Source organism: Protomyctophum bolini (genome assembly GCF_963924005.1).
Source record: "Protomyctophum bolini genome assembly, chromosome: 7".
In the NCBI taxonomy this organism is placed as follows: Eukaryota; Metazoa; Chordata; class Actinopteri; order Myctophiformes; family Myctophidae; genus Protomyctophum; species Protomyctophum bolini.
Genome location: NC_137868.1, coordinates 30,400,062 through 30,421,041, shown reverse-complemented (window position 1 = coordinate 30,421,041; position 20,980 = coordinate 30,400,062). Strand labels below are relative to the sequence as shown.

The 20,980-nt window shown below is 41.9% G+C and overlaps 1 protein-coding gene across 1 annotated transcript in view; it reads right to left on the bottom strand.

The window, feature by feature from the left end:
* The window catches only part of cobl (cordon-bleu WH2 repeat protein), a 90,361-nt gene that overhangs the window by 45,114 nt on the left and 24,267 nt on the right, over positions 1 to 20,980 (bottom strand). Inside the window, 6 exon segments of the mRNA XM_080768883.1 lie at positions 5,159 to 5,326; positions 10,631 to 10,719; positions 11,791 to 11,835; positions 13,533 to 13,761; positions 16,908 to 17,062; positions 17,065 to 17,117. Of these exon segments, the coding sequence (XP_080625009.1) occupies positions 5,159 to 5,326; positions 10,631 to 10,719; positions 11,791 to 11,835; positions 13,533 to 13,761; positions 16,908 to 17,062; positions 17,065 to 17,117 (739 nt within the window).

The following is a 20,980-nucleotide window of genomic DNA, read 5'->3' as shown; positions in this document are numbered from 1 at the left end:
TTAGCAATTTTAGCTATTTTTGACAGGGGGGGTGGGGGCATTCGAACATGGGTCAAATATGTCCTTTTTTTTACAAAATTGTACGGTGATTTCTTTATTAATATTTTCTATAGTCCTACTAGACCCCAGGAAATTACATCTGGCCACAAAAGATCACATGATCTACTGAATCTACTGTGTGTCGTAGGCTCAATATGTCAGTTTGTCACATTTAATAGATCCTGTGATCTTTTGTGGCCAGATATAATTTATTGGGGTCTAGTAGGACTATAGTAAATAATTAAAAAAAATCACCATATCTTTTGTAAAATAAATACATATTTAAGACCATGTTTGAATGCCCCGCCCCCCCCTGTCAAAAATAGCTAAAATCGTTAAAACTAAAGAAAGCAGCAAATAAAAAACAATTAACACTCATCTTTTACTTTCTGTAATAACAACCTAAAACACGAACCGGTTGAAGTTGTCCTTTAAGTAGGAAATAAAAGTAGGAAATACTTCCGAGGCTATCCTTTAGTGATTAAAACCAGGAAAAGATAACACTTATGCCATGTCACAATATTTCAATATCAAAAATCCCACATGATGTCTAGTCACATATCACGGTAAAGGTGTTAGTGATTATTCAGTGTATTATAGCACCTTGTGACAACATGATGTCATGTCATGGCATGACCATATATGGGGGGTGATGATTTCACCATATCTGGGGGCATTCCCATATATGGTCATGCCTGGGGTCACCAGTCGTGTTTGTACGACATTTTATGGTGCCCCCATAATTTATGTGCAGCAGTAAAAACGGTTTTGGAGGTATAGAGAGGCTTGATTAGACGTTCAACAGGTTCGTCTTTCTTTGGCCTACTGGGAGTGTGCACGCAAAGTTTCACACCGATTAGTCCAGGCCTCACACAGACAGACAAACACAAAAGTCTAATGACCATCTATTGTGACCTCAGCCTCTCCAAATGTGTCCATTATTGTAGCATGTATGTCACTATTAATTGACCACAAGAATAGAGAGCTTGTCCTGAGCAGAGGGAGGTCTATAATGAGGACAAGTCACTCTGACCGGCTGTCCTCAGATCAGTCTCTAATGTTCTTCTCACACCAAGGTCATAGAGGCAACTGTGTGAAGTGGGGTAGATTGCGGCAAAGTGCAGCATGTGAAATGACTGACTAAACATTTACATTTTACGGACCTCCATCTGAGTCTCCATTCCGTTCCCTTTGTACACTCTCAGAATTACAGGTCACTAAGGTCACTGGCAGTAGTCAGATATAACAAAGCAATGTGCTGTCCAAGCTATCCTTATAAGACTCTGTAAGCATGATCTAATATCATAAATCGCTAAGCTTATTTCGCTGCCACAGGGAAATGCAACCTGAGCATCTTAATGAGGGCAATGAGTAATGATACATTTCCACTTTAAGATTACACCTCGCTGCCGCCTTTCTGTTGCTTTACGCGAATCATCTAATGACAAACTGAAAATCAGACCCGTCTGAACTGAGTGATGATGTTGGGGTGTCGGACTATTGGTTGTCAGACTATTAGAGTAGTGGGACTGTTGGTGGTCTGACTATTGGTTGTCGGACTATTGGTTGTCGGACTATTGGTTGTCGGACTATTGGCTGTCAGACTATTGGAGTAGTGGAACTGTTGGTGTTCTGACTATTGGCTGTCAGACTAATTGGTTGTCGGACTATTGGTTGTCAGACTATTAGAGTAGTGGGACTGTTGGCTGTCGGACTATTGGTTGTCAGACTATTGGCTGTCGGACTATTGGCTGTCGGACTATTGGCTGTCGGACTATTGGCTCTCGGACTATTGGCTGTCAGACTAAGTAGTCTCATCATGCACTACTGGTGTTACACTAAAAACTCAGCTTCCCATCATGCACCTGTGCACAGTTTGAAGCTCAACAGCGGGGTGCAGTACTTAGTTCAGAACTTCAGACTAGTCATTGGTCTGACAAACGACAACCTACCTCAAACCCTAACCTAACCATAACCGCAAGCACGGGAGCAGTACATGTCCGACATGGTACTCTAAACATTGGTACTCTAAACAGACATACAAAGGGACATACAAGGGGACACATTGCTGTTCCTTGGAGTGGCTACACCACTCAAAAATCACCAGCACTCACACAAATGTACTAGGTTCAATTTATGTACAGAAGGACAGCACACATTCTGCCCCTGCCTACGCAAATTAAAAGTACCTAGCATGGGTGCTGGTGATGTCTCTGTTCGTATGAACTCTTCTGATCCATGCACCCGGTAAAGAGACTAATTTGTTGAGCCTTGAGTTGCACTCTCTTAAAGGGACACTTCACCCTTTTTGCAAAAAAATATATGTTAATGACGTTTAGAAGCTTTAGATCACTTTCCTGGGGGTATTTATGTGTGTAATATGTGGTTTTAGATATTTTAGATTGTAGCAGTGAGCCTGTTGTCTCTGATGTCATGGACACTGGTCTCTTTACCTTCCTGGACTACAATTCCCATAATTCTTTGGTGCACTGCTCTCCTCCTTGTGGATAGGGGGGAGAGCTGTCTTACTGAGACAACATGTAGTCCAGGAAGGAAGTGAGCCCAGTGTCCATGACATCAGAGACAACAGGCTCACTGCTACAATCTAAAATATCTAAAACCACATATTACACACATAAAGACCCCGAGGAAAGTGTTCTAAAGCTTCTAAACGTCATTAACATATATCTTATATATGTGTCCCTTTAAGCCCAAACCGCAACAATGATTCACCATGCAACTCCTTGAAACATGCAACTAACTACTTGCAACCATTATACCCAATGATCAGTTGCAAGGAGTTGCATTTGTGTGGTTGACCTTAAAACTGTTTTGTTGCAAGGAGTTGCCACTATTGCGAGTAGTTGCAACTGTTGTAAGAAGCTAAGTTGTAGAATCGTATAATGCACAACATGATAGATGAAGGGGCCATGGGGTGGTAAGGCCCAAAGCTCACAAAGGGACCCTATGAATCTTCAGGCCGCCGTTGAACTGAAGAGAAACTGTACAGCAGGTAGTAAGATGCACAGATGTTCTGCTATAGCAGTCGTGTAGAAAAACATTGGCATAGCAATATTCTCTGAATAACCGATTTTCAACAATCTTCAGAGAGAGAGAGAGAGAGAGAGAGAGAGAGAGAGAGAGAGAGAGAGAGAGAGAGAGAGAGAGAGAGAGAGAGAGAGAGAGAGAGAGAGAGAGAGAGAGAGAGAGAGAGCATGTATGTGTGGAGGAGAGACAGCGAGATCAGAGTGATCCAGTGAACTCTATTATTAGAATGTTCAGCCTGTCCTCAGATGGCCCACTCCTGGTCTCTATTCTAGCCGTCATGACTCCAGTACTTCTACAGTACTGTGCCCCACAGCATACAGTACTTCTACAGTACTGTGCCCCACAGCATACAGTACTTCTACAGTACTGTGCCCCACAGCATACAGTACTTCTACAGTACTGTGCCCCACAGCATACAGTACTTCTACAGTACTGTGCCCCACAGCATACAGTACTTCTACAGTACTGTGCCCCACAGGCGTTCACATGAAGTACTCACCTTCCGATGCCAGTCTGATCACATTGGTCACAGTTACATTTACAGTCCTCCATTATAACGTGCAGTTGATGAGGGGATTTATGTATTTAGGGATTTTGACTCACATAGCCATTTCCTTTTATAACCTGTCAAATGAACCCTTGCTATCCAGCAATTAGTAAGGCAGCACGATAGCGTATAACCTTTTGGAATTGGGATGAACCGTAAGTTCACTGTGGTTAACTTGCTGAAAGGCACTTTCCCAAATGAACCTCATTAAATCCTGTTCTTTCAAGCCTGAACCCAACGTTAAGTGTTTAATCTCAGCACATTCACCTTCAAGGACCTTAAGCGCTAGGACCAACAGCCAAAACTGATTCTAATTTTTGTATCCCCTTTTTTATTTTCTTGTTGTTGAATGTGCTTATTATTATTATTATTAACACTGGAAACACCATTTGAGATCTTTAAAGATTTAGCTGGGGGTCCCCGGACCCCACTTTGAGAGCGACTGCTCTAAGGACAGCTTAGTTCCAATGCGCGGTATGTGTGTTCTCTCCCCTGGCCAGAAAACACACCTTCCTGCCGGTGACATTCACCATAAACAAACACTCCTCCAAACCAACAAGGCCTATTATCAGAGGTAGCGAGGAAGGAAGTTGTTTGCAAAACAACATTTCTAAAATGCAGCCATGACCTGACCGCGATAACCACTGTGACCTTGTGGTGAATTCTTCTGAGCCCAAACTATTGAAAACCGAAAAGCCGCGTCAAGGATAGCATTCAAGTCCAAAATATAAATCAATTCTCAGAGCTGAGGAATTCATGTTGTTTTACGTTAAAGACATCCTTTGAACTCTAGATGAAAGGCTTGTATCATTCTTCAACACAATTATACACTTCTGATGTAAAAGGCAAGGTCTCTCGCTGTGTGTGTGTGTGTGTGTGTGTGTGTGTGTGTGTGTGTGTGTGTGTGTGTGTGTGTGTGTGTGTGGGTGTGTGTGTGTATGCGTGTGTGTGACCCGGTGAAGATCGACCATGGATTGAAACGTGTGATTAAAAACATTTTAGTTTGCACCATAGCACGATGTGTGGATTCCATCCTTGTACTATGTGTTAATCCCAATTCTAGTTCCTTACCTGACAGCAGGGCTGTCATGATCATGACATTTCACTCAACAATTAATTTTAATGCAAATAAAAAAAATATGTTTGCCATTTACGCTTTGTAAACATAACTGCACAGGACAGATATGACAAATAACTTCAATATACAAAGAAATGACGAGTAACAATAATCAAGATAAATGATTGCACTATGGCCAAAATAGGCCATATTGAATAATTATATTCTTTCAAAGAATTTCAAAAACAGAGGAAATAGCCCATCTACAAGCTCACAACTCGTACAGTAGATCTGTCATTTCAGCCATTTCTACAAATGTTTTACAACATACAAAACATCTTTTCAACACATACATTTACACAGAATGAACGGAAACCATTCTGGCGAGTATACAAAGTAATTGCAGTTATGTGGAATAACTGCGAGCGGGCGATGATGTAATAATGGTGACAGACAGGCAGGCCTACCTCATAGTGAGCCAGGGAGGGCGTTGGAGCGCCCGGCGGGGCTGGCGCTCTCCTCTTCTTGGGCTCGGCCTTGGGGGACATCCTGGAGATGTTCATCACTGACTGGGACTGACCCAAGGTGCTGGGGCGAGCCTCAACACACGATGCCGTGGACACTGTGGACAGGCCCTGGAGGGTTGAAACAAAGGAGGGGGGGGGTTATATAGGATGACCTGTAGTTATGAATCATGATGATGATGATTTAAACCAGCGTGCAATCCCATTTTCAATGGGTGGCTGCTGCTGAATGAAGGGCAGCGGAAAAAGGAAAAAAAAGAGACAGGCGATTCAAAATCTGATCAAAGAAAGGGGGAACCACGCCTTACAACCCCACAATCTGAGGAAAAGTATTGTGTTTAATAGCAGATTAATTGATGCGTTCAGACAATGGCTGGGCCCGGCATAAAAGCCGAGCGTACAAGGGACATAAAGTGCAGGTCATTAGGATTAATTGGGAGTAAAGCTGTAACATGTCCCAGGGGGGAGGTATGGGAAAGGACAAGCTCATGAGAAAAAGAACATTAGGACAGAAGGCCAGGAGGCAAATGTGGGTTTTTTTCCCCAACATGCATTGCAATGGATTCTTATGATTCTTATTGAGAAAATGATTGAATTGTTATTATTTTGTTTTTTTTACAACTTTAAAAGATAGGTGAGACAGGGACGGAGAGAGAAACAGAGAGAGAGAGAGAGAACTGCACAAAACATTATGAAAACCACAACAAAATGAAGAAGCGGGTGTAGAAGAACCTTGTTTGTCAAATACATCTACCTGCTTGCGTATTAAATAAGAATGACATTATCATCTGACACTGCCTCTGCCCTCCTCTTTAAAAGCGAATGATGAGCCTCTGATGAAGGCATGGTGTGCTCTGTGATCCCTATGGCTGCTGTGTTACATCAGAGAGGCCATGTTAATGTGTGGAGAAGGGCGGAGGACAGAGACACATTCAGAGCTGAGTCACAGAAGGGCTCTTCTCCAGAATCACGCTGCCTTAAGCTGTGCACGCACGCACACACACACGTGTGCGCGCACACACAGTCACACACACGCATGCGCGCGCACACACACACGCACGCACGCGCGCACACACACACACGCACGCGCGCGCGCACACACACACACACACACACACACACACACACACACACGTGGATGTGTGTCTCTTGGCTGCACGCACACACTTCACACACGTGCGTGCGCACGCACGCACGCACACACGCACACACACACACACACACACACACACACACACACACACACACACAAATGTGTGTCTCTTGGCTGCAATCCAGAAGGTTTGTGATGAACTTTTCACACTGCGCTGCCCTGGTGTGTTTGTGTGTGTGTGTGTGTGTGTGTGTGTGTGTGTGTGTGTGTGCACGCGCACAACTGCATGCGTGCGGCTGACCCTCCCACGAGAATTGGCAAAAGTAAACAGTTCCATATTCCTGCTGTCTGTCTGTCTGTCTGTCTGTCTGTCTGTCTGTCAGGGGGAGATTGAGGTTGAAAGGTGAAAAGGAGAAAAGAGAAGGAGAAGAGGAGGGAGTTAATCATGGGCAAGATTTCCTTTTAAAAGCCTGTGATATACAGTATTAAGTTGCGTGCGGGTGTTGCGCACCAAAAATAGCCTATTTTCGCAGATTTTCGGTGTGCACGACCAGCATACCACTAAGTATAAATCTGTCTTAATTGAGAACATGTTTTTGCCTCAGCTGATGGAACGGAATGTTCAAAGTGAGAAATTCACATGAACTTTCTCTGGCACTTTTCTTTTTTGCTCTCTCTCATCTCTCGTTTATGCAGTGTAATATTGGTCTTAACTGTGAGGTTGCATTAAAAATAACACGCACGCACTCATGGGCGTGCGCACGCATCGCATGCATGCACACACACACGCACGCACACACTCACACACACACTTGGGGAAACCCAAGTTTACAGGACATTGGTAATTACATAGTGGGTAACTACAGCAGCCATCACCCCTGCAAGGCCTGCATTGCATGACCCTATGGTGGACCAGCATTGTTATGTATCCCTGGGAAAAGCAGTCCAGTGCTAACTGAGTCATCCTACTGCCAAAACCACGCAGGCCAAAATACAGGCGCTCTCCACGCCAACCAACTCAAATTAATTACAGTTTTACTCTGCTAACCATAACAGGTGTATTTTAAGACACAGATCAAGATACTATGCCTCTGTCTCTCTTTGTGTAGTCTCATTTCACGTCCCCCTGATTTGTTTATCAGTTTGTTCATAAAACAAAGTTCTTTAGGTTGTAACAGCCTCATCTCTATCTGTAGCTTTTACCGTCCTAGTACAGTCTATATGTCAGACCACGTATAAACATGTGCACACGAACGCGCATGCACGCGCACACACACACACACACACACACACACACACACACACACACACACACACACACACACACACACACACACACACACACACACACACACACACACACACACACACACAATGTTATCAGTCCAGAGGCATCAGATTACCCTACCTTGGTTACATTAGCACTAAGAGCTCAACCTCTTATCTGTGCACATTAGAGGCCGATAAACCATTGTGTTTGTGTGTGTGCACATGTGTGTGTGTGTGTGTGTTTGTGTGTGTGCACATGTGTGTGTGTGTGTGTGTGTGTGTGTGTGTGTGTGTGTGTGTGTGTGTGTGTGTGTGTGTGTGTGTGGTCCGATAACAGTTACTGGCTATGAGACAATCATGTTAGAGGGAAAAGCTGAGTGTTGTAAAAAGCATACTGACATGGTGACCCTAAAAGGAATAAACATTGATTGGCCAAAGGAATAATGAAGCACCCTCACTTCAAGTTAAACTTCAGTACCTGGATGTTTGAAAACTCAGCACTGAACTGGCTCAAACATGACTAGGCGGGAGAATATTTCAATGTCAAAGGCGAGGGTGATCAATTAGTATGATGATGATTCAGTAATAATAATAATGGTCCAACGTCATTGTTTTGAAGCATACAGAACAAAACAACGTGGGTGGGTGAGATGACCTAGAGCACTGCAGCTGGGACTACATGTTTTGTAATGACATGTAATGAACCAGACCAGCAGCTAATACGATCACTTATGGATCACAGGTGAGCCACAGAGGGATGCTGCTGCCACTGCAGTAGGAGGGGGGTGGGGGGGGATAGTGCAAAATCTAATCAAAGTGATTGAGTTACGATCTGGCATTGAGTTACATCTGGCATGAGATGGCAACAAGCTATAATTGCATAGTGGTTTAAGACTGAATAATAGGTGCTGGCTATTGAACTGCTTTTTGGGACATCACAAGTTTACAGGTGAAAAGGTGAAAAAGAGTGGGCAAAATGATTGGTTGTACAAGCTCCTTTCACTTTGCGGTTTAAAAAATAGTCATGAGGAGAGAAAGTAGTTAAAGAAAATAAAGGAAACAAAGTCAGATCCATCTATATTGTTTTGCAAAAAGGGTGAAGTGTCCCTTTAAGAATAAAGGGACACTTCACCCTTTGTGCTAAAAAATATATTTTAATGACGTTTTGAAGATTTAGAACACTTTCCTGGGGGTATTTGTGTGTGTAATATGTGGTTTTAGATCTTTTAGATTTTAGCAGTGAGCCCAGTGTCTCTGATGTCATTGACACTGGGCTCACTTGCTACCTGGACTACAATTCCCATAATGCTTTGGTGATAGAGGGATAGGGGGAGGGCTGTCTTACTGAGACAACATGTAGTCCAGGAAGTAAGTGAGCCCAGTGTCCATGACATCAGAGACACTGGGCTCACTGCTAAATCTAAAATATCTAAAACCACATATTACACACATAAAGACCCCCTGGAAAGTGTTCTAAATCTTCTAAACGTCATTAACATATATATTTTTTGCAAAAAGGGTGATGTGTCCCTTTAATGTTTTCCTCTCAGAAGGTTTGGATGTTGTATACTGTGTATCTCTCCAGCACTTTTAATTGTCTAGTTGGAAGTTGGAACCCTTTACTGGGCTAGGCTCACAGGCCTGTATAAAGATTGGAACCTGTACTGGGCTATAGGCTCACAGGCCTGTATAAACATTGGAACCTGTACTGGGCTATAGGCTCACAGGCCTGTATAAAGATTGGAACCTGTACTGGGCTATAGGCTCACAGGCCTGTATAAACATTGGAACCTGTACTGGGCTATAGGCTCACAGGCCTGTATAAAGATTGGAACCTGTACTGGGCTATAGGCTCACAGGCCTGTATAAAGATTGGAACCTGTACTGGGCTATAGGCTCACAGGCCTGTATAAAGATTGGAACCTGTACTGGGCTATAGGCTCACAGGCCTGTATAAAGATTGGAACCTGTACTGGGCTATAGACTCACAGGCCTGTATAAAGATTGGAACCTGTACTGGGCTATAGACTCACAGGCCTGTATAAAGATTGGAACCTGTACTGGGCTATAGGCTCACAGGCCCGTATAAAGATTGGAACCTGTACTGGGCTATAGACTCACAGGCCTGTATAAAGATCGTCAAAGAAATGCTGAGCATGGACCACAGACTATAATCCTTATCATTACCACTGCATCCATTCCATATGATTTGGAAGGCTACTTGGGAGAGAAAGGCTGTGAAAGGGTGCTTTCTGAGTGTCTAGATAGAAGATGTTGCCCTCTAGAGGAGAAGATGTGTAAGAAACACAAAATAAAGATACATTTCTCTTGAATGATTATTCAACATTAGATCAACCGTGAGGTTAAATAGATTAAATGCTTGAACTGATTAGGCTTCAGAGAAGGGAGTGATTGTGGTGAACCGTGAAATAAACAAAAAAGTAATAAATCACAATTGAATGTCCACCACATGATACACATCCAGATATGGTGCGATAAATGTTAGTAGTACTTACATTGTAGTCTGTGTCTGTATTTTGTACTACGTTATCATCAGTGGCATCCATGTCCATAGATGTCTCAGAAGAAGTCTGTAAATGGAAGCAAGCCACAGCTAACATGCAGCATCCCACTGACCAGTTAGGCTATGTTAGCTATATAATTACAGCAAGTGTACATGCAGCAGTCAGTGTTAGTTTGTGGAAGAGTGTTTCAAATGGAACGATGACCGATCCAGATGTGAATAATCCATATGCCTGTTTTAAGCCACTTAAACCTTACTTCATTGAACAGTGAATAGCGAAAATACACAATCTACAAGCTCACAGCGCTTTACATCATTACGAGTTGTGTGCTTGTGGATATGCAATTTCGTAAAGAAATGTGTTTTCGTTTTTTTGTCAATTCTTGCCTTAAAATGATATGCCCAAAATAGGGACACCAGGTTGAAAGTGGGAAGATTTCATGGGGAGTGGAGATTATAATTTGCTGTGTACAGTATGTGTGTATCTTTCACGTGATTTTCGGTCATTCGAAATAGTGAGGAGTCTTACCTTAGATTTCCTCCTGTTGAACCTGAAGATTCCCAGCAGGCCTTTCTTCTCTGACCCGCCCACACTGGCAGTACTGGAGTGAATGGAGTCTATGACAACACACACAGTGAATCAAAGAGCCGTTCAAAAGTAGAGACCATAGCAGAAACAAGCAGTGTTGGATTTAGGGATGCAACTATCCATTATGTTCTCAGCGATTATTCTATTGATTACTTTCAATTAATCGAATAATCGTTTTCAGGTGTGTGTGTGTGTGTGTGTGTGTGTGTGTGTGTGTGTGTGTGTGTGTGTGTGTGTGTGTGTTTTAATGCTTGTTAAAAGCGATTTTTTTTTTTTTTTTAATTGCTGATCTGCAAGCTCACAACACATCGTATCACATGTATTTATTTTTCTTCCCTTTTAGCCAATAATGACTTTCACAAAAGAGGGATAAATTAATAATCAATTGATTTATCAAATGATAAATTATTGATTTAAAAATATATATATTAAATCAATAAATTGGATTAACTGTTTCACTCATAGATGGGATTGAAAGGATGCTGACAGAATGGACACAAACACAAATAATTCTTACAGTATAGTGGTGTAGAACAAACATGGTAGAACAGAAGGATTTTGGCATGCATTGATTCTTTAGGTTAATGACAAAATGCACTGCCGGGTTAGACTTTAATTAAACACATCTACTGCAACTGCAGTAGCATAGTGGCATCAGTAGAGGGCACTGCAGCATTATATTTCCAAAAACCAGATTCTAGCCTTCACAGTCTGCAGAGCATTAAAATTGTCTCCTGCTGATTTGACAGCAGGAGCTATAATTAATCAAGGAAAACAAACTGGTACTCAAACTCCATATCATATCATTCTATCATTTAAACATAATTAGAATCTGCTCTTACATACGCCACACTTCACAATTCCTGGGTTGTTGTTTTTTTTTTTTGTTAAAAAAATATGGCAAGGCCACTAGTGAAACAAACACAATTAGGCAACAATCACTATCCGATTGAAGACAAAATCAAAGGCTTTCACTAGGATGGTTCACTAATAAGCAAATAAGCATTTGCAATTCAATCGAAAAGTATGGTTAGTCTGCAAGCAGTAGGCACTACAATATATGATTAAACACCTACACGAGCAGTTAGCAGTTATAATACCTGAGTAGTTAAGAGCAGGGGCCGAAGCCATTTTAGGCAGGAGAACTGGAAAATATCACATGTTTTGTGAAAATGCATAAAGTCACTTCCAGATTATTTATCAGCTATAAGAGAATATGAAAGCTGTATTTGTTTGAGCAAAAACGATATCTCATACATACAACTGTGGAATATTGTATACTAAGCACCCTGACAACACCATCTGACATTACACAATTAGCTCATAAAACTTACATCATGTTCTAAAGGCTAACCGCCAACCTCCATCAAGGTAAAGCATGTCACTGTCTAATAAAATTACTGACAATTATATTATCAGCAAATATGACCTCCAACCACCTTAACATGTAATTTAAAAGCCTTATGTAATGTCCTTAGAGCTGGCACACCCAGAGTTAGCACATATTTATCAAGGCTCATCACATGTAAACACTATTTAATTGGGTGTAAGGTTTGGTTGTTTTGTTCTTTGATACTATAATCAAGAGGAAAAATACAAAGTGGCAGTGCTGACTGCATGACTTGTTTAAAATGTTTATCTTTATGAGGTAAGGTGTACTGTATACGCATGGATAGATGGGAGGTAGACTGGCTCAGTTTGCATGACTAGAGACGTTGCCATGACTTCTGACTGTTGGGCCTTGATTATTGAGTCATGGTACCCTATGTACAGTAGTGACTCCCATCTCTTGTAAGTTTACACAATAGCATCTGGAGACTGATTTAAAAAAAATCGTGCATAACATGCAACTGTACTGTACAACTGAAGCCTGGCTGATCAGACTAAATCCAAAGTGGCAAATCTTTTTAAACACTGCATGTTTTCCACTCTGAAAATTGATTCATTAACTACTTGATAAAGGACTTCAGGTTTCAGCTAACCAAATTAACAGTAGCTGCCATTTTTTAATGAGAGTTAGGCTAAATTCACTTTCAAAGTAATTCAATCGGGATGGGAATTTTTCTTCAAAATACAAGCTGTTTTTTGTAAACTGTAAAGTAAGTAAACTGAAATTGAATTGTCCCCACACAGGGTATGCAACAACAATCTGAATATTAAACATCAAACTGGAAATGCATCGTTCATACAGGTAGATGCTTTTATTCTCAGTGAAAAATCAACCTTGTATTGAAAATAAATAAATAATAAATTGCTTTATCGTTGCTAAATGATGTATTGTTGCTTTATTTGTGTTCTGTGTGGATATACTCATGACACAAACAGCTGATTACATTAATGCGACTTAATCACATGAAATAAACACTGCCAGTAAACGTTGTGTAAACAAAATGTAGTGTGCTACAAGGTATTTTTGTGCTAAAATTGTTTTTGTTTTTGCTGTTTTGGCTTTTATAGGGACCAAACTTGTCAGAAAAAGATGGCTGTCAATTTTTCCCAACCCCCACCCCTTTTCTGGGGGGTCATCTATTTTGGGACCTCCCCGTATTATAATACGACAGACAATAAGGTCAGATTTTCATAATATTAGGGTTGTTTTGTAGGTTTTAAAATATTCTGAGTTGATTTCTTACACTTATAAAGTAGCCAGAAGAATATTCCGGACTCATCTCAGCACTCATTACATTCCTCGCTCTGCTCCTGCTCCAGAACAATGTCAAATTAGATCCTAATTGGAGCCTACAGGTTTAGGTTTATTGTTGTTTCTTGTTGTTGTTTCTTGTTCCACTGAAAAAGTGTTTGACAAAAATGACACAAAAATGACATAAAATGCAGTTTTTACCTAGACTTTGGTCATGAACATAGAGCTCCTTGATTCCCAGCTGCGTCAAAGTCTTGTCCAGAGGTAACTCGTGGCGTCTGACACTGTCCTTCAGCAGCAGAACATGTGCAGGGTCAAACTCACACTTGTCACAGATGACCGGCACCAGGGCCTGGAGCGGAACCAGTGGGTTGACTCGCACCACCGCCTTCTGGCTGCGGTGGAAGTTCACCACCAAACGCACCGTTTTCTGACACATGGATGGGGAGAGGCAAAGAGAAAGGGGACAGTCAGGTGTCACGCAAATGGATTTAGAGCACAGGTACATGCAGACATTTCTAATCAAAGCTCAGTTCATGCTTGTGTTGAGAATTCTACAAGCACTACATAAGTATCATCAAAGGAATTAGGGAAAGAAGTAAACGGGAGGGGAAAAAAACAGGGAAGAATAGAGAGGCTACTGAATTATTCATTAAAAGTAATAATTCATGTGAAGTATTTGTGGGGTTTGTGTGATGTACTGAATGGGAAACAAAACTACTAAAATATATACCTCTACATAATCATTACTATCCGTATATATTATTATTTTTTAATTTATGCTCATTACTGTAATGCACTTCTAGCTAGACGCCATTTCCATTGTCCATTGTCAAAGTATTTTGCAGTGACAATAAATTGATTCTAAACTGGTGAGAATCAAACTGTGAACTGTGAAAGTTTCTTTTTTTTTAACGTGTATGTTTCTCTGTCAACCTCGCGGCCGTTGTTTTTGTTCGTTTGCAACGTGCTTTTGTTGGTTAAATCACTGTGTTTTGTTATGGCTTTCCTGCTCTCTTTATTATTTAATTAGAAGAAATTGGTGTTGGTAATGTAAAACATAATGGCAATTCATAATAATGAAGGGACTCTCAAACACGCACGTGCTCTTACTCTTCCATAATCTGTAGCTACATAGCTTTACTTCCAGACAAAGAGGCCAATTATGTAGTAAACCAGAGAGGGAGATAGCCACATTGGGGTCATGGGAGGGCAAATACAGATATGGGAGGCTTCCACAGCTGGCATGAGTGTGCGTGCATGTTGGCATGTGCGTACAGTATATCTCTGTCTGTGCCTGCACACACTAAAACCTCCAGTGTTCATTTATCCATTTGTTAACTCAGGGAATGAACAAATAGGAACCAACCAACCAAATGGACCTGCCTTACGGGTTCATTTGGTTATAATTAACACTGAGGATTGTTCTGTGTACATTACAGCACAACACAAGGTGTTTTGTTACGCAGAACAGAGGGAGCCTCTACTTTTAGCAGCCTCTTATCTCCAACTGATAAATACTGTGTTTTCAGCCTCACAAGCACAGACCACTCAGGGCCAGCATAAACAGCTCTTACAATGGCTGTTATTATTGTAACATAAATAAACTTGTGCAGCGACTCAGCGACCACATCTGCCATTTTGTTCAAAGTAATTTTACTTTTTTGGGGGTAGTACAAATACAATAGAAATATACAAATGTTTCGTCAAATGATACCACGGTAACTACTGTACGATCAGCCTGCTCTAGAATAGATGAATAATTAGTCAAGTCACTAAATCAGGTGCGTAAATATTGGGTAGAAGCTAAAACATTCTATCAGATGGTCCTCAGAGTTGAGAGCCACTGCTCTAATAGATACCAGTTTTCCCAAACTGTTGGCCAAGCTCATAAATCATGCTGAATACTATACAAAATATGTCTATCGGAGGATTTATTTGGAAACTCTGCACTTGGGTAATAATGTGCAACGTAGTGTGACTTTGGCAAGACTACAGCACCTCTGGGAAATGTAACGGTAACAGTTTATGAAAACTATACAATGACTGACTCGAACATCCTCAGAAACCTATAGTCCTATAGCTGCCTGCCTGCGGCGGTTTGTGTGTTAAATTGACCTGTAGTTGTTATTTTAAACAACATCAATAGACAGGCGAATAAAACCCAAATATTTTTACAAATAAATAAATATGAGGTTCCAACAGTCCATGATGGCGGTAGAACTTTGGTCTCTCATGCAGGAGAATTGAACTCAGAGTGTATGAATGGTACCAAATGAACCATTACGGTTTAAGTTACTGTGTAACATTTTTGATATCACACCCAAAGACGACTTTGATTGCAGGGTGAGAGCAAAGAGATGACAGAAGAGACAAAACAGAGGAATGATTGACAGGAGCATTTGAAACGGTGTAAGGCTCTGGTCTTTGGGGGAGAGAGAGAGAGAGAGAGAGAGAGAGAGAGAGAGAGAGAGAGAGAGAGAGAGAGAGAGAGAGAGAGAGAGAGAGAGAGCAGTCAGCGAGCCCTGAGAAGAGTAGAGAAATAATGCATGGTAACAAAAGGTAAGACCCTCATCAAATATTCACACAGTAGGAGGAGAGAGAAGAGGTGAGCTCAGAGAGAGGGGGGATAGAAAGAAGAGAAATAATACAGGGTGATTGAAGAAAGATAAATGGAGTGGGAGTCAAACTGAAGTTAGAAAGCAGGAAAGGAATGAAGAATGAAAACAGTATAAAATGGCAACTCAGGTGTCAGAAGGGAAAGGGCACTCTCAAACTCGTACTTCAGAACCAACGACCATGTCATGCTACACAGTAAAATCCTCACTGTCCATTTATCCATTTGTAACTCTGATAGTGTACAAATTAATTTGGACAGGATCAAATCTCGTAATTTGTATACGATCAGAGTTAAATTAACAGTCAAGATTTTACAATGTAGCGATGTGACAGCTTCCTACCTTTGCATGAGCCCTTAGAGGCTTAACTGGCCTTGCTTTCTGACAGCGGTCAGTAGAGGGGGAAAGGATATTACACAGGGCTACAGGCAGGTGGATACATTTAAATGACAATGGATACAGAGAACTGCAATACTGTACAAACGCAAACCATGATACACAGATAAAAGGAAAAAAATGATAAAAGCGTACTTCATGAAAAGCTGTGTATTTGTTGGTTAATTTTTTTATGCATGCTCACTGCTAAAATAATTTTGCCAAATCCCAGGGGGAGTACACAGTAGCTAATATCCAGACATCATAAGGAAGCTGGTCAAGTTGACATTGACATGCAGTACAGATCAGTGTGAATTTGTGAAATTGAAAGGAACTATAATTCTATTGTTGCATTTTCAGTATATCTATTACAAACTGCAAACAAGTCTCCTATTATTATCAAACAAAAATGAAGACATTCCAAATCAAGCCTATCGGACCATAATTAAAATAAATATTTCTACCTATTGAGCAATGACCGAATTAACATGATTGAATCAAGCCAAAACGTATCTCAACAATCCTAGGATACGAACATAAAAGACACATGGCGGGTTTGCGAGACATCGCTATAACAACTCACCTCTGGCACTTTAGGCGCCGGTCTGCGCACCACTTTCTCCTCCCAAACTTTCTCCTTGATGAGGACGCAGGCCACGTCCAGGGAGCCCAGCAGCGCGTTGGGCTTGAAGCCCAGAGGGTGACCCTCGGGGGACAGCGACTCCAGGGTGTGCAGGACGGGTTCAGGTGATAGCGGCTGCACAGCTCCACCAGTAGGTCCATCAGCGCCTTACTGAGGGTGGGTGGGAGAGAGAGAGAGAGAGAGAGGGGAGGGGAGGGGAGGGGGGAAGAAGTGAAAGAAGGTGAAGTCAGAGATGGGAGTAGGGAGTAGAGAGAGGAAGTGGGAGGGTGGTGGAGAGAAACAAAGAATACAATGGAGAGAGAGAGAGAGAGAGAGAGAGAGAGAGAGAGAGAGAGAGAGAGAGAGAGAGAGAGGGGGGAGAGATTAGGTTACTCTGCCTGCTTCCCTTTAGCACCAAAAGGTAGAGTTGTAATTACTTGATACAGTACATGGTGACACTCTCACCTTTCTTTGTTAAGAGACCGCTAATTGGTGCAGAGAAAGGCTAATTCACAATTTATTGATAAATGTATGCACACGCAAGCAAGCACACACACACACACACACACACACACACACACACACACACACACACACACACACACACACACACACACACACACACACACACACACACACACACACACACACACACACACACACACACACACACACACACACACACACACACACACACACACACACACACACACACAGTAATATGAAATGTAAGAAATTAAGAAATAATTCATATTGAATAAAACACTATTTCCTGCAATTAAAATTATATTGGTTAGCAATAACAATCATTATGTGGAATCTAAACCTAGGGCTTTGTGTCTTATACTTTTAGCATAACATTAGCATCAACCAAATCCATGTCTATGTCTCTCTGTGTGTGTGTGTGTGTGTGTGTGTGTGTGTGTGTGTGTGTGTGTGTGTGTGTGTGTGTGTGTGTGTGTGTGTGTGTGTGTAGGGGACCAGACAGAGAGGGGTAGCCTCTCTAGGTATAGTGCTAGCTGTCAATCCAGGGATAAAGAAACCAAGAGACAGTGCAGCCAATGCTAGCTGGGAACAGCCAGATCATATGACAGAGGCGTGAGACAGACCGCCACAAATAGCACCATTGACATCACTAACACATGGACACAGTCTTCTAACACAACATCCAAACTGCCCACACAAGCAGTTAGCCTAAGAAAAACAGTCCTTAGCACTGTGGTGGAAAGTAACTAAGTACATTTACTTATACTAAGTACTGTACTTAAGTACAGTGTTAAGGTATTTGTACTTTACCGGAGTATTTCGTATTTCCATTTCCCAACACTAGTACCTCTACTCCACTACATCTCAGATCCAAATATTGTACTATTGTACAAAACAATCACACCTGTGAAGTGATCACACGCGCTGTTTTCTGCAAGACATTACTCTATAGCCATATCTCCAAAACTGGTGGGTCAAACTGAACAACCAAGCTATGATTCCCTGCTTTCATATGACATGAAAAAACTAAAATTCAAAAAAATCCAATGGCAGCCTACTTTATCCACGGGATTCAGCGTTTTAGCCAAAGCGATAATTTAAGCATGTTAGGCCTAATTTGAATATAGTTCTCTCAGATCTCTCTTCAAAATGGGGGCCAGCGGCAGGCTTTTTCCAATGCTGGTCCTTTTCATAATTCCGTGTTTTAAGCAAAGCAATGCAGGCCTAATTGTTATATTATGTTAATTCCATACCAAAACTGTGTCGCGTGGGCATGCGTGCGCGACTGCGCGCGCGTGTGTGGTTATGTGTGTGATTCTGATCTGTCATCTCGGCGCGTGTTGATAATATACACACGCAGAAGAACTGCGAGGCGAGGCGCGAGGGGTGCGCTGCCCGGAGTAGTGTGGTAACCAGGTCTTCGTCACCACACTACAGAGGGTGTGCTGCCCGGAGCAGTGTGGTAACCAGGTCTTCGTCACCACACTACAGAGGGGTGTGCTGCCAGAGCAGTGTGGTAACCAGGTCTTCGTCACCACACTAAGAGGGTGTGCTCCCCGGAGCAGTGTGGTAACCAGGTCTTCGTCACCACACTACAGAGGGGTGTGCTGCCCAGAGCAGTGTGGTAACCAGGTCTTCGTCACCACACTACAGAGGGTGTGCTGCCCGGAGCTGTCTGGTAACCAGGTCTTCGTCACCACACTACAGTGAGGCTTCCTCTAAGCTGTGGGGGATAATGGAGTCGTTTGGTCCACGATTTTGATCATGAATTATAACCTCACAAACACTGGATTTTGTCTCATTTTGAGCAGAAAAAGGAGTAATAATCGTTACTTCTGGCCTGCTTCTATGTATTGTTGTTTCTGTGTTAGAAAACAGTATTTATTTTATTTTACAGTTTAGTTTAGGCTAGTGTTTGTACAGTATCACTGGTGCTATTATTAAGCACTACTAAGCATTATGCTTAAAGTCATAAATGACCTAATGGCTGGTTGTTATGAAGAGGGAACAGCCCATGTGTGTATCACCTGTTTATGTCATCTTATGACACCTATTAACCAGTCATGAGTCATGACACACCTGAAAGTCAAGGATCAACTGTTATCACTGCTGCTATCAGAAAATGTGTCACATACACAGTATTTCAGCACGGTGCCCATGGTATTCAACTTTATTTACCATGATGAACCGTGGCCAGAGACTACGCTGCCCATCCTTGTCAAATAAACAAAAAGTGATATACATAGTACCCAAGGCAAGGCTTAGACCAAAATTATAGGTGAAACTTTTCTCAGAGTAAATAAAGTGAAAGTGAATTTGGGAAAGTATATACATATATACGTATATGAGACAAAAAAGGGACCCGTAGGAGGTGCAAGTCTAGTTAGCAGGCATAGACAAGACATAAAAAAGAGAAAAACCTTCCAAGGAAGGGACTGCACACTCCAGGGAACTTATTTATTAGCACAACACGTTTCGCTGTGAGCTTCGTCAGGTGCATAGCACTCTTTTATATATATACTAGAATTTCCATCCCAGATAGTTACGTTGCCGCGCACTATGGAAGAAGGAAATTGTGGGAGTTGACTCCACATGTAGTAACGGATGGGTTATTAGTTATTATTATAGCACAATGACATTAGCACCCCTGGCTAGTTACAGTAGCTGACCACTTAAGCACCCTGACCACACACAGCACAATGACATTAGCACCCCTGGCTAGTTACAGTAGCTGCCCACTTAAGCACCCTGACCACTGCAACAATGACATTAGCACCCCTCCCACCCCAAGGATGGCCTATAGGTGAGGAATGTTGTTTTTCCAGTTCTAGATGGGAGATCATTAAGATGCATCCTTACTTCCTTCCTTTCAAGCAATGGAATTTAATTGAATGCCTGGAAATGTACCATTGTTTTGTCTGTAACCATATACCCCCTTTGCCCACCGTGGCGCCGGGCCTGAAAATCCAAAAGTAGTGTGAATATTTCCACAGCCTAATTACTAAAGGATAAACTATCAGTCTTCTCCGAAATCTGTCAATCTTTGTCAACTCAGCACGTGTTGACAACGCATTGTAAAAGTAGTGTGAATATTTACACAGCCTAATTACTAAAGGATTGTGACTGTGGGACAGACATACAGTCTGACATACAATAGGCTACACGTGTGCACAGTTAATAAACAATGACCTATATGTCCAGAGTTCTTAAATTAACATAGTTGGATTTTAACAGAAAGACAATGCCATAAATCAGTCAAAGTACAGACTCAACAGTAGCACACAGCATGCAAGGCAGCGATGCATGCATGCAAACATGTTTCTCCAGCTGAGATTTAGTGTCTCCATCTCTCTCTGGAAGAGGTTGCACATGACCTATACGGCCACACTGAGGCGCTCCAACACAAACACATGAAGCTTCAGCTGACACAAAACAACACCACGCTGTTTGTCCAAAACACACAATAACTCCTCTCCCACCGATGTCATGTGTTATCTTTAGCCATATAGACTCCATTTGACCCAAATCAACACCAATGCTAGCCTGTT